Consider the following 12,277-nt stretch of genomic DNA (forward strand, 5'->3'; position numbering starts at 1 on the left):
TATATTCTGAAGGTAGAATCCACAGGATTTCCACATGGATTGGATGTGCTTGGTTGAGTTAAACTTTGAATTATATAAAACAAATAGAGTATCTAGTTAACTAATGTGGTAAGTTCAAAATTCTGCATCCTGAATTTAAGTCCAATAAGGTCGACCCGTATTCGTACTGATTTTCCCTCTGTCCTTACATGTGGCTGAAAAAAAATATATAAGCGAACTTAGTCGAGCTTGAATTTAATATTGGACTTTACAGAAATGGATATTCAAGGCTTTTCAAAAAGGATATTTTTTTTAAAATACCAAGTTGTATGTTCTCACTTGCATAATGTTAATAGAAGGCTTGAAGCTTCAGCCAAATTGTCTTCCACTAAAGATTTTTGCAATAACTCTCTATCCTAAATGTGCTGCTGACTAATTTTCCATTAAGCAAGCCAAGTCATGCTTTGTTGAATATTAAATTGTCAAGATATTAAAGTTAAAACTTGCTGTAGTAAAGCCAGCATTAACAACACTGATTGCTGAGATAGTGTAGTTGTGTGCTTTGAATGTATGATGCCAAAACCTAATCCAGGGTTTCAACTCTGTCATGCTGAATTTTACTTGTCCCATCACCACCACCACCAAACCAGTCTGATGTTCATCAGCCAGCTACTCTGTCTTGGTATGGAAAAATAATGTACATTCCTGCTTTAGGAAAAAGCAGTTGACAAACATGCTTGGTTTCAGAGGGCTAAAGAAATGATGTAATCAAGTGGCCAGTAATTGGAAACAATTGTTTTTAAAGTGGTTCTATTACAGCTATTCATTAGGACTGCATGGATTTGTCATTCAACTTATTTTTCTATGTACCTACCATGAAATTTGAAGAATTTGATCTGAAGTAAGGAGTAGAGTTCTGTTGACTATTTTGGGATGTAGTTTTTATCAATTTGCTCCAAGATTCCCGTCTTTCTTTGAGCATGGCTGTTAGCAGTAATATTTTAAATTGAGAGAATCAAGGGTTTCTATTTTTAATATAAACTTTGCTGCTTCTTTTGTAACATATTTTTAAATCTGTCGGTCTGATTCTGTGCTCCACACAGTGGTTGATGTGTCATCAGCCACCAAATACGTAATATGTATTATTATGTGTCATGAAAGCAAGTTATTGAAATAAATCCTAATGTGGGGAAACATAATCTGAAATAGGAAAAATTCTCTCATAAAGTTTGCCATAAAGTGTGACTTTGTGGTTTCCTGGTGAATGGAAGGGCCTTAAAGAGTTGCTTGGCCTAATGAACGACTTGCTAGCCTCCCATTGTTTTGCTGTGACCTGAATTTCACGCCCTTTTTCAGAGTGTCTGTAATACTTCTTACTATCCAGAAAGCCCCAGAAGGCAAATGGACTGTCTTTCTGCAGATTATTCCTGGAAATCCAGTTAATCTCCAGAGCCAACTCCTCAAATCTGATTGGGTTGAGATGAGTAACTGAGGACAGTTTCCAAGAGCTAAGTGTTGACATGGTTTTTGGCATTTTATTACTGTAAACTCATAGGATTAAGGTGGCCTGGAGTGCACTTGAGTGTAGACAGAAGGAAGGATCAATCAAGTAAGTGGGCTGAAGTCAGAAGCAAGCCTTTCTGATGTGCTGTTATCATCTTCCTGTGGAAACCAGATGTTTTTGTATTGAGAGAGTCTGATGAGCCCCAGTCCCTGTCTTAGGAAGTTGCATCCAATTTACAAAGGACACCATTTAGAGAAATTCAAGACTTAAATAGATACTGTTAGCTTCTTGTTAAAAAAAAATAAAAATTGCATTTTCCCCAAGTATATCATATTTATACATACACTGTTTATCTTCTTCTAGGAAAACAAAAGCTGTTCATTGGAATAAAAATTCTGAGTTTTATTTGTCAGTTAACTCAGTAATTGGTAGTATTCTCATATAATTGAGCATGGAAGCTTTGTTCCCTTGTAAGAAATTACGCTGGATAATGTGTGTGTCTGTGATATGCTATATGAAGGGCTTCTATGTTGAGTAGGAAGAAGGAATTCAATGGTAGTTATTGTATTAATAGTACAATATGACTGACAAGTGCTGATAATTAAGGAAGTAATAGTGCCAGTGGATGTATTATTTTAAGTAATTCATTTTTTCCTTTAACATATACATGTATGTATAACTGAATGCTAGTAGAAGAAAAAATACTAGGTATATTAATGTCAGATCCTTGAGAAACTGAACTTAAAAAATTATATGTACTTTTTCATAATAGGATAATTTCATGGGTTTTAAAATACCAAACCACACGTGGATATCATAAAAATTATTAATACAAATAAGATAGAAAGCAAAATTTGCTTATCAAATCTGCCCTTAAAGAAAACCATTGTTAACATTTTAGAATGGCCTTTCAGTATTTTTTCTCTCTTTATATATTCACATCCCTCCTCTCTGAGATCATATAATATATAATACTCTTTGTGATCTCCTTTTTTAAATTTATTAAATGTCTTTTCATGTCAATAAATATAAAAATATGCTATTGTTTTAACCACACATTTTATTTGTACATTTTTAATCCAGACTTTATTGTATGGATACTTAGGTAATTTTTGTTTTCCAATACTATCAGCATTTCTGTGATAAATATCCTTGTGTGCTTTTCTATTTTTTTCCTTAGTTGTAGAATTCCTATAACAAAAGGGTGCACAATTAGATTTTGCTACATTTTTTTCATGTCTGCCTTCTAAAATATGTACACTCTCTCCAGTAGTACTTGAGAGTGCCAATTACCTCATATGTTAAGCAGAGCATTATTCTTCATAATTTTTGTGAATCTCATAAACAAAAAATTATCTCATTATTTTAATTTTCCTGTTTGAAAACCTTTTTTTAAAAAAAGTAAAAATCTCTCATAATCTCACCACTCAAAATTGTGCATGTTTCTATATGTGGATATTTAACTATATATGAAAAGAAATGGAAGAGCCCTCTTGGCCCAACCAGTCTTCTGTTTCCTGAGGGGTTTAGCTTTTTGGCATACTATTTTGTTTCTTACATTCTGTGAAATCCTGCCTAACTCATCAGGCTGTAACTTATATGCATCTTTAACTAGATCATGCTAGTTAGCTAATGTGCTGCCCTTAATAGATCATGGATATAGTCTGATGACCTTCTATTTAGTGACTTCATGGTATGTCCATTATATGAGTGTTCTATAGTTAGTTCACCTATGAAAGAAAATTTAGGTGGTTTGATTCAGCTATTCCACCCTCCAGGGATTTTTTTGTACAAAAATGGTTGCACAAGCACATAAAAGTATATGCATGTGTACACAAGGATGCTTATTATTTTTAACAATGAAAAATTGAAAAATACCTTTAAAAGTATCTTCTATCAAGAAGTTGGTTAAAATATATTGTCTTATGAAATGTTATACTGTTCAAAATAAAGAAGTATAGTAGCTTTACTCATATGAAAAGATGCTCATGATATATTGTGAAGTGAAAAAAATAGCTTGCAGAATAGTATATGTAGGCTAATCACATTCATTTTTACATATTCCAAAACCATATATATGCACAGGAAGGTATTTAATGCATTGTATGTAATTTGAAGTTTTGCAGTGGTAAATGGTTACCACTGCAGTGTAGGCCTGGCTGGGCAGGTCTGGGAGGAGAATGGGAAGGAATAGAAAGCTTTCCCATATATATGTTTTTATTGAAATTTTAACAAGCACATACTTTGTAATAAATAAGCATTTTAAAAATGAAAAGTACATTTAAACTCTATAAAAACACTGAAAAATAAAATGTTTCAGTGAGACTGAGCAGTCTCTGGGATTCCTACTGCTTAATAATTTATAATTTCGTGAAAATACAGTTAAACATAAAGTAGTAAATATTTGTTATAGATACAAAATGTCTCATTCACAATGTGGTAGAGGAGTGAGAAGAGGAAAAAAAGGACGAGAGAGTAAACCAGAAGGTCAGAAGGGAGTTGGCTGGAAGCAGAAGTAGGTACCATTGATCTGGTTCTAGAGGAACGCAGAACTCAAATTCCTCTTCATTCATTGAGCCGTATACATATTTAGGAGCAGCTATGTGGTGTGGGCCATAAGCCTTCTTTTTTCTAGCCAATACATTTCCAGTTCTTTTCACTAAGATCCTTTGTCATCCAGGTGTCCAAGTGCTTGTTGCGATTTGTCAGTCTCCATCTGGAAAGGTGACAACCGAAATCAAATACAGACTGCCTTCTGCTCTCAGTCTCACCGGTGTGGGAATACAGTTGGATTAATTCTTCTTTATGCAGGAGACACCTAAAAAAAAAAAATCCAGACTAATATTGTTCCCAAATCTCTGCCTTGTATTTTCTCCTGGAAAATTATTAGTCAACAGTCTTGCTATTTTCTTCATTATTTGTCATACAGGGTTTCTAGTTTGGTAGTTTTCCTGTTTTAGATGTTTTCCTCCTTCCTCCTCAAATTTTATATTGAAACCTTATTTTCCGGTCAGCAAATTTCCTGACAGGAAAATTCTTCTTGATCTCACAAGATTCATATTGTCTTTTGCCAAGAGTCCATTATTCTGGTGTAGAGAATCAAATCATTATCTTTGATGATTTATGTAGCCAATTATTAGCTTGTAGTGTCTTCCTTTGCCTTCTAAATCTTCAAGTGCTAAAAGAAAAAACAGCAAAAAACAAACAAACAAAAACACCCTACTAAAAATTCCTAAATCTTTCACTTTTCCTGGATGAGTTCCTAAGGTTACAGAGGATAATTCCTAGGCTTTTTTTTCCCCTAGATTATTTATCTGTTCAAAGCTGATGGTGGTAGTGAATCAGGAGTTGTGGCAGTGACCTCAGGTGCCAGGAAGGCAAGCAGTAGCACACTTTTCAATATCAGCTCTACCTCAACACTCAGGTATCTCTCTTGGAGGAAGTTGTCATTTTCTTACCTATGTTGTGTTCTCTTCTTGCTGTTTACAAAGAATCCCATAGCTTCGAGAAGCTCTTTCTTTCTTTGGCAGATCCTCATTTACACCAAGAGGTGAGCAAATTTACTTGTTACTTAGTGCTGTGCATGCCCTTTCTTCTTTCTTTTGTACTTTACCAACTTTGATGCTGCTGATTTCACCCCATCCAATCAGATTGTTTTTGTTCTTTCTAGCTGTCTTCTATCATTGAACCTCCTCCCTGCTATGAGCTGCAGCATAGAGTGACTTCTCAGATTGCCTCAACTTTTCCATTAATAATAAGAATATAAATTCATATTTGTGAGTCACATAATTGATACCAGCTTCAAAGAAAGAAGTTAATTTAGACTAGACCTTGCAAAAGACAAGGAACAGTTTTGTCACCAGGGTTTTGTGCAAACTGGGAAAAAAAAATAAGTAAAAGTGCCCTCTTTGGGCAGATGAAGTACAAAAAGGTCTTGTCTAGGTGGATGAATTAGAAAAATGCTCCTCTTCCAGGGTGAGGAAACCTGGGGTCCTGGCTTGAATGGGGACTGTTCAAGATTGTAGCCCTATCTTTCCAGGGTATAAGGCACAGCCACTCACTTGCTTGCAGCAGCTTGGGTTGCCATATCACCTGTGTTTAAAAAAATAAAAATAAAAAGACCTATAGATTTTGTGGCTCTCTCTTTGCACCACAATTTCTAAATTTTTGGTCTAGGGCTTCTTAGAAATACACCCTCTATACGAGTTAATGCTGGTTTGGTTCTTTCTTTTTTTTTTCTTTTTAACAGTTCTATTGAGGTATAATTTATATACCGTACCATTTATCTCATTCTAAGAATACAATTCAATGACTTTTCATGAACTTATACCTCCTGCAGATATCACTACACTGTAGTTTAGGACATTTTACATCACCCCAAAAAGTTTTCTCATGAACATGAGCAGTCAGTTTCTGCTTCTACTCCCAGCCCTAGAGAATCACTTATCTGCTTTCTGTCTCTGTAGATTTGCCTTTTCTGGAAATCTCCTATAAATGGGATCATATATTCCTTTCTCTTCTTTCTTCTGCTAATCTAATAGGTGTTCCAATCTGTGCTCTTGTGGTAGCTGGGTGTTAGTCCTTTTCCCTTCTGCTGCTGCAAGCCCTTGCTCATCCCTCCCTTCCTACTTCAGTGTTCAGACATGCTCTTCTGCCTCCCATCTTAAAACATTCTCTCATCTGGCATTCCCTCCAGCCCCCCACCCTGGTTTTCTGGGCCATTCTGAGCCCACCTTCTGAAGATTTGACTTCATGTATTCTTTCTACTATCTTCTTTCCTGTGAACTCTCCTTTTTTGCTTTTTTGTTTTTGTCTTTTAAATATAACATTTAATATGAATATAAGAACATTAAAAAGATCGTGTAATGTGTAAATGCAAGCTTTAAAGCATAGTGGTATAATAAATATCTACATCTACCTGATACCCCTTCCACCAGCATTACAAACAGCAGAACCCAGGACTCAAAGTGTCTAATATCTCTTACTCATGTCTACAATTATTTTTGGTCCTTTCTGATCACTTTAATTCTACTTTTAAACAAGGAGTCTTAGCTAAATTGACTTTGAAATCCATTACGTTGCTGAAATTCTCTAGTTACTATTAAGAGATTAATTTTTAGTTTAGAAGGTATTATAGAAGATTTATAGCTTGCATTGTTGAATATTACTATAATTTATTTTATTATGAAACCTTGGCAAAGAGCATGACATGCAATTATAACATCATTTCTAAAGGAAATTTATTCTATTTATATTAATTTGCTTCGGATTTTTTTTTTTTGTACATTTTTGAAGCTGAAAGCTAGACTTCCTGTGATGTTGTTTCCCTCCTTTAAACTTTGGATGGAATTCATTTCACCTGTCCACTTGTCCCCAAGGGGGCCATGGATGTCAATTATTGCTTCAACTTAATGCTGTTACTACTTAAATATTTAATTAATGTAATACATGACACTTAGGGAGAAGCTATTTATAATTGTCAAAATCAGCCTTTGTTTTCTTTTTTTATGCCTGGTGTTTATAGTTTTCCTCTTATAATGCAGATTGAGAATGAGCTGGTAGGGAAGTGAGAAACACTTCCTTCTCACCCTACCTCCAAACATAAAGAGTTGTATAGAATATTAATTAGTGATGGATATTTCAAATATTTGTAGCTACATTTGTCCATTTTCTAAACTACATTTTTATCAAATATTCATTAAATTTTTGGAAGTTTGAAATATTTTCTTATTCCTTTCTCATTGTGTGCAGATGTCATTTAAAACAGTTAATACTTAAAAGCAGACACTAGTTTTTCTTGGATTTATTTTATTTCATTAATACATTCTAAGAGATAATGGGGACTTTTTTTATGAGTTCCAAGCAGACCAAGAGTGGTTGACCATTCTCCTGTGGAGCTGGGTATAAGTCTGACAGGAAAACCATGGGAAGATGATCTTCCCTTCTCCCTGGCAGGACAGGCCCAGGAGAGAATGGAGCTTCGTTGAGCGTTCTGTGTGTTTGTAGGAGAGATGAGGACAGCCAAGTGGATTCCACAGCTCAAGTCATCCCTGGGCTCTGGAAATTTTCGTATGTGTACAGGCCTGTGACTACAGCGCACATGTAACTAAAGTTTTCCTTTAGTCTGAGAATTTCTGGTCATTATAACCTTTCTTTACCAGTCTCTGTGATTATTAAACAAACATACTCTCATTTTATTCTGAAAATGAACTCTTCTTATGGCTTTAGATTCTGTACATCTAGATCTATTTGATCAAAGCTTTGTGCTTTTTCTCCTACCTAAAATTAAAAAGAAACAAGCATATTTTCTGTTTAAATGGGTGAGTGAAGATTTACTGACTCCACAAGTGGACTCCACTCGAGGGGATGGGTTGTCTTAGGAACCTGTGAAATGTCTTATAGCTGTGCATTGTTTTGAAATACACCCCGCTGATAGGTGAGGCTCCAGTTTACTAGATAGTCTGACTCATCTTTGTATGCTGAGAACTTTAACTGATTTACTCCAATCCTCATCTACAATACCAATTACCTTACAAAACCCTTTCTTTAGTCTCCTTTTCCCAATTATCACGAAGTATGAACTAACAGGATTCAATTCACTGAGGTTTATTTTGATACTTGTCTTACACCTCAATCATCATTGCATTTAGTTAAAAATGAGGAGAAAAATTAGTCTGACTTCTTTATCACAGGGCTTTAGAAGGGATTTTATTAGGATCTTAACTGCTGTAGATAAAGGATAAAAAAAACAATTCTTCATAAATGACAGAGTGTGGTTAAGATCAGTATTAATAGTCAAAGATAGAGTTTGATTTTATACATTAGCTCTCTTCTATTAAACGTGATAATCAGCCTGAAGTATTTAACAATCTGTTTAAGTTTTCTTAGTTGTGGAAGAGAAAACAATGATGTTTTTTTTTTTTTTTTTTTTTTTTGAGACAGAGTCTCGCTTTGTTGCACAGGCTAGAGTGAGTGCCGTGGCGTCAGCCTAGCTCACAGCAACCTCAAACTCCTGGGCTCAAGCGATCCTTCTGCCTCAGCCTCCCGAGTAGCTGGGACTACAGGCATGCGCCACCACGCCCGGCTAATTTTATATATATATATTAGTTGGCCAATTAATTTCTTTCTATTTATAGTAGAGACGGGGTCTCGCTCTTGCTCAGGCTGGTTTCGAACTCCTGACCTCGAGCAATCCGCCCGCCTCGGCCTCCCAGAGTGCTAGGATTACAGGCTTGAGCCACCGCGCCCGGCCAACAATGATGTTTTAAAGTTTTAAAAAATTTAGAGCTCTTGTGCTTTAAAATCTTTAGAGTTTTTGTACACCTGAAAGGCATTTCTTGTGTCTCTGATGCTTCATGTTTGCATTATGACAGATGCAGCAATTGTTTATTACTCTGTAACATTAGTTATTTTATTTCTGTGTTGCATTTTTTCCCACTCAAACTATAAAATCTTCCAGATGAACACAGAGGATGGTGTCAGTAGTCTCTCTTCACAGCCATCTGCAATGGTCGTGCAAAGCTGATGTTTTGCGTGAGTAAGAATGTCTGTGTTTCATTCCACAGGTGGGGAGCATTAAGCGGGAAATGACCTTCACGTTTCAATCAGAGGACTTAAAACGTGACTCAAGTAGAAAAATGTCTCAACAACATTTGTTCTCCTTGGCTATGGAGGAAGATGTGAAAACAGCAGACACCAAAAAAGCCAACCGAGTCCTTGACCATGAAAAAGAAAACACTCGCTCTGTCTGTCTCCTTGAACAAAAGCGAAAAGTTGTTTCTTCCAATATTGATGTTCCTCCAGCAAGGTAAGGGGACGTTAGATCTCTTATGTTTCTGCCCCAGGAAGTTGGTGGGGAGCATGCATAATCTCTGCCAGTATATAGACTCTCTTCACCATATAGACTTATGAAAGGTTTTCTGCCAAGAATTTTTTTCTGTTGCTTGTGTGAAATAGAGCAGGTGGCCCTACTCTTCAGAACTGACTTTGAGGCTGCTGTAGTTGGAACTATTGCAGCTCTAGAAAAGAATGTTTGATTAGATTTTGGTAAATGAATAATAAAGAACAAAAGAATAAATGCAACAACAACAAAAAAATGGAATGAAACATGAAATGTAGGACTGAGCATGGCCACTTAAAAGCAAGTATACTCAGGTCTTTTGGTCAGAGGTTGGCAAACTATGGCTGCAGGCCACGTTTGGTTCCTGGCCTGTTTTATGTGGCCTGTGAGATAGGAATGGTTTTACATTTTTCAAGGGTTAAAAGAAAGGAAGAACTGATAACACAGACCATAGGTGGCCTGCAAAGCCTATAATATATAAAAAAGTTTGGTCATTCTGCCAATGACCACAATGACAGTGGAACAGTAGTAGAATAAATACGTTAAACTTGTTACTTACTTTTGTGTTTAACGTCTCACCTAGAAAGTAAGCCTTACCTTGGCAGGGATTTTAGTCCGTTCCGTATGTTGCGTCCCTAGTCCTTTTCTTAATTATGTTCTCAGGACTCAATACATATTTGTAAGATCAAGGAAAGAAAGGAGATGCTTTAGCATGGAAGATTGCTTGTTTTTAATATATGTTGCCAAAAAATCATTTATAATGAAACTTTATAAGCAATTGTCTGAGAATGCCTGCATTTGTTCAAGTGGTTTCTGACTTCTAACAAGGAAAACAGTATTTTTGGTAAAGGAATAAATGTGCCTTTTCCACCTGTTCACTTTTTGTAATTAGAGTTTTATTTCTTTCTATATTAAATCAAAAGTATCTTCTCTAGAAAATTAGGTATTATTGAATCCTGCTATCACATTTGTCAGACTTCCTAAAATTATAGGCCTCTTTGTTTTCTTTAACCTTTAACTGGAAAGTTTTATATATTTATTTACTTCTATTTACTTGGAATTATTTGCTTTTCTATTTTTTTCATATTAAGTACAGATTAAATTGTTTAGGAGTAATTCCTTCTACCATGGCTTATTGTGAAATGTTTTCTAACACCCTCAACCTGGTAGGCACCCTAGTCCATATCTGTTATTTGGTTGACTCATAGGAAAAAATGGCATGTTAACAATTTGAAATGTGAAGAGCTATGCTTTTATTTTCTTCCTAAGCCTATAGGGCAAAAATTAAACTTCCAGTGTCAGTTTAGTGCCAACTTAAAATTCTATAGGACTTACTCTACATAAAATTCTCCTTAGACCATTGTATATGTTAAAACTGGAATTAATCATTTCAAATTGCTTCGATTGTTTTAGATATACCTTTATTCTTTAATTTCACCCGACTTGCAATATTCCTGGGGAAAATAATGGAAAGGGGAGGAAGAAAACTGTTTTCTGCTTTTTCTGACTCTGGTATGTGGAATATTTCCTGCCTTTTCAAATTCACTAAATGTACTTAAAAGTATATGAGTCAAGCCAGTGATATTGTGAGGTTCTTAAACAGTGTGGGGAAATTAATTAGGTTTTAGATTCATTAATGTACAGCAAAATTCCCCAATGAGAAGGTATAATTTAGATGTATTAATTTATTATGGGAAATACTACTTAAAGCTTTAGTGGTTGGGGTGTCAACTAATACACTTGTTTTCATTGCTATAGTAGGAATTTAGTCATCATAAATACAGTATGCCAATAATTGGTGAAATAAATAGCTTTTTAGAAAAATGATGAAAGAATCAGAAATTGCAAAGTATTATGATCAACTCTCAAACTTTTTGTTCTATTTCTATTTACTATTATCAAGTTATTTAATAAATGTCAATTTTCTATCATCATCTAAATAGATAAATATTTTGTTTTAAAGAAACTCCTTTACCTGATATGGTAGGGAGATACAGGATTTTCCTTTTGTTTATTAAGGAGTAATACAATTAATTATATCTATTGGCAGTGTATAAATAATGAGGTTTGAGTAAATCTACAGTATAGTGAAATTTATTGGTATAAGGAAGTCTATGTACAGTCATCTCTCCATATCCATGCGTTCTGCTCTCATGGATTCAAACAACCACAATTGAAAATATTTGGAAGAAAAATTGTATTGAATATGTAGAGACTTTTCTTGTCTTGTGATTATTCCCTAAACAATATAGTATAACAACTATTTATATAGCATTTACATTATATTGGGTATTGTAAGTAATCTAGAGCTGATTTAAAGTATACCAAAGGGTTGGGTGCAATGGCTGAAGCCTGTAATCCTGGCACTTTAGGAGACTGATTTGCGAGGGTTGCTGGAGGCCAGGAGTTCAAGGCCAGCCTGAGCAAGAGTGAGACTCTGTCTCTAAAAAAAAAAAATAAAGCGTACCGAAGGATGTGTGTAGGTTATATGCAAATACTATGCCACTTTACATAAGAGATTTGAGCATCTATGGATTTTGGTGTCCATGGGGCCTCCTGGAACCAATTCCCCATGGATACCAAAGGACAACTGTATATCTTATAAAATATATATTATATATATATTAAATGTGTGTGTATATAGATATATATATATATAACCTGTATATGTATATCTATTCACATGATTATTGCAACTTATTTTCCTATATGCAGACATTATGTTTTGGCTAATTCCTAGGGAAGCAGGATAACTATTTTAGGCCAATTGAGTGCAGAGTTCTTCGACAGGTTTAAAATCAGTTCCCTGTAATGTTTATCACTTTATCTTTTGCTTATTCCCACTATAGCTAAGATTTTTGTTGATCTTTACTTTTTTGTAGTTTGCAAAATGAAATGTGAAGTTTATTTTCTATGGTTTGTGTAATGAAAACAACAGGTATATTTTATTAAAA

General features: G+C 34.9%; 1 protein-coding gene across 1 annotated transcript in view; it reads left to right on the forward strand.

The window, feature by feature from the left end:
• The window catches only part of ZNF704 (zinc finger protein 704), a 224,017-nt gene that overhangs the window by 36,008 nt on the left and 175,732 nt on the right, over positions 1-12,277 (forward strand). The window contains exon 2 of the mRNA XM_012739991.3: positions 9,049-9,290. Coding sequence (XP_012595445.2) covers positions 9,049-9,290 — 242 coding nt within the window. The remainder of the gene's footprint in view (positions 1-9,048; positions 9,291-12,277) is intronic.

This window comes from Microcebus murinus, chromosome 7 (assembly GCF_040939455.1).
Source record: "Microcebus murinus isolate Inina chromosome 7, M.murinus_Inina_mat1.0, whole genome shotgun sequence".
In the NCBI taxonomy this organism is placed as follows: Eukaryota; Metazoa; Chordata; class Mammalia; order Primates; family Cheirogaleidae; genus Microcebus; species Microcebus murinus.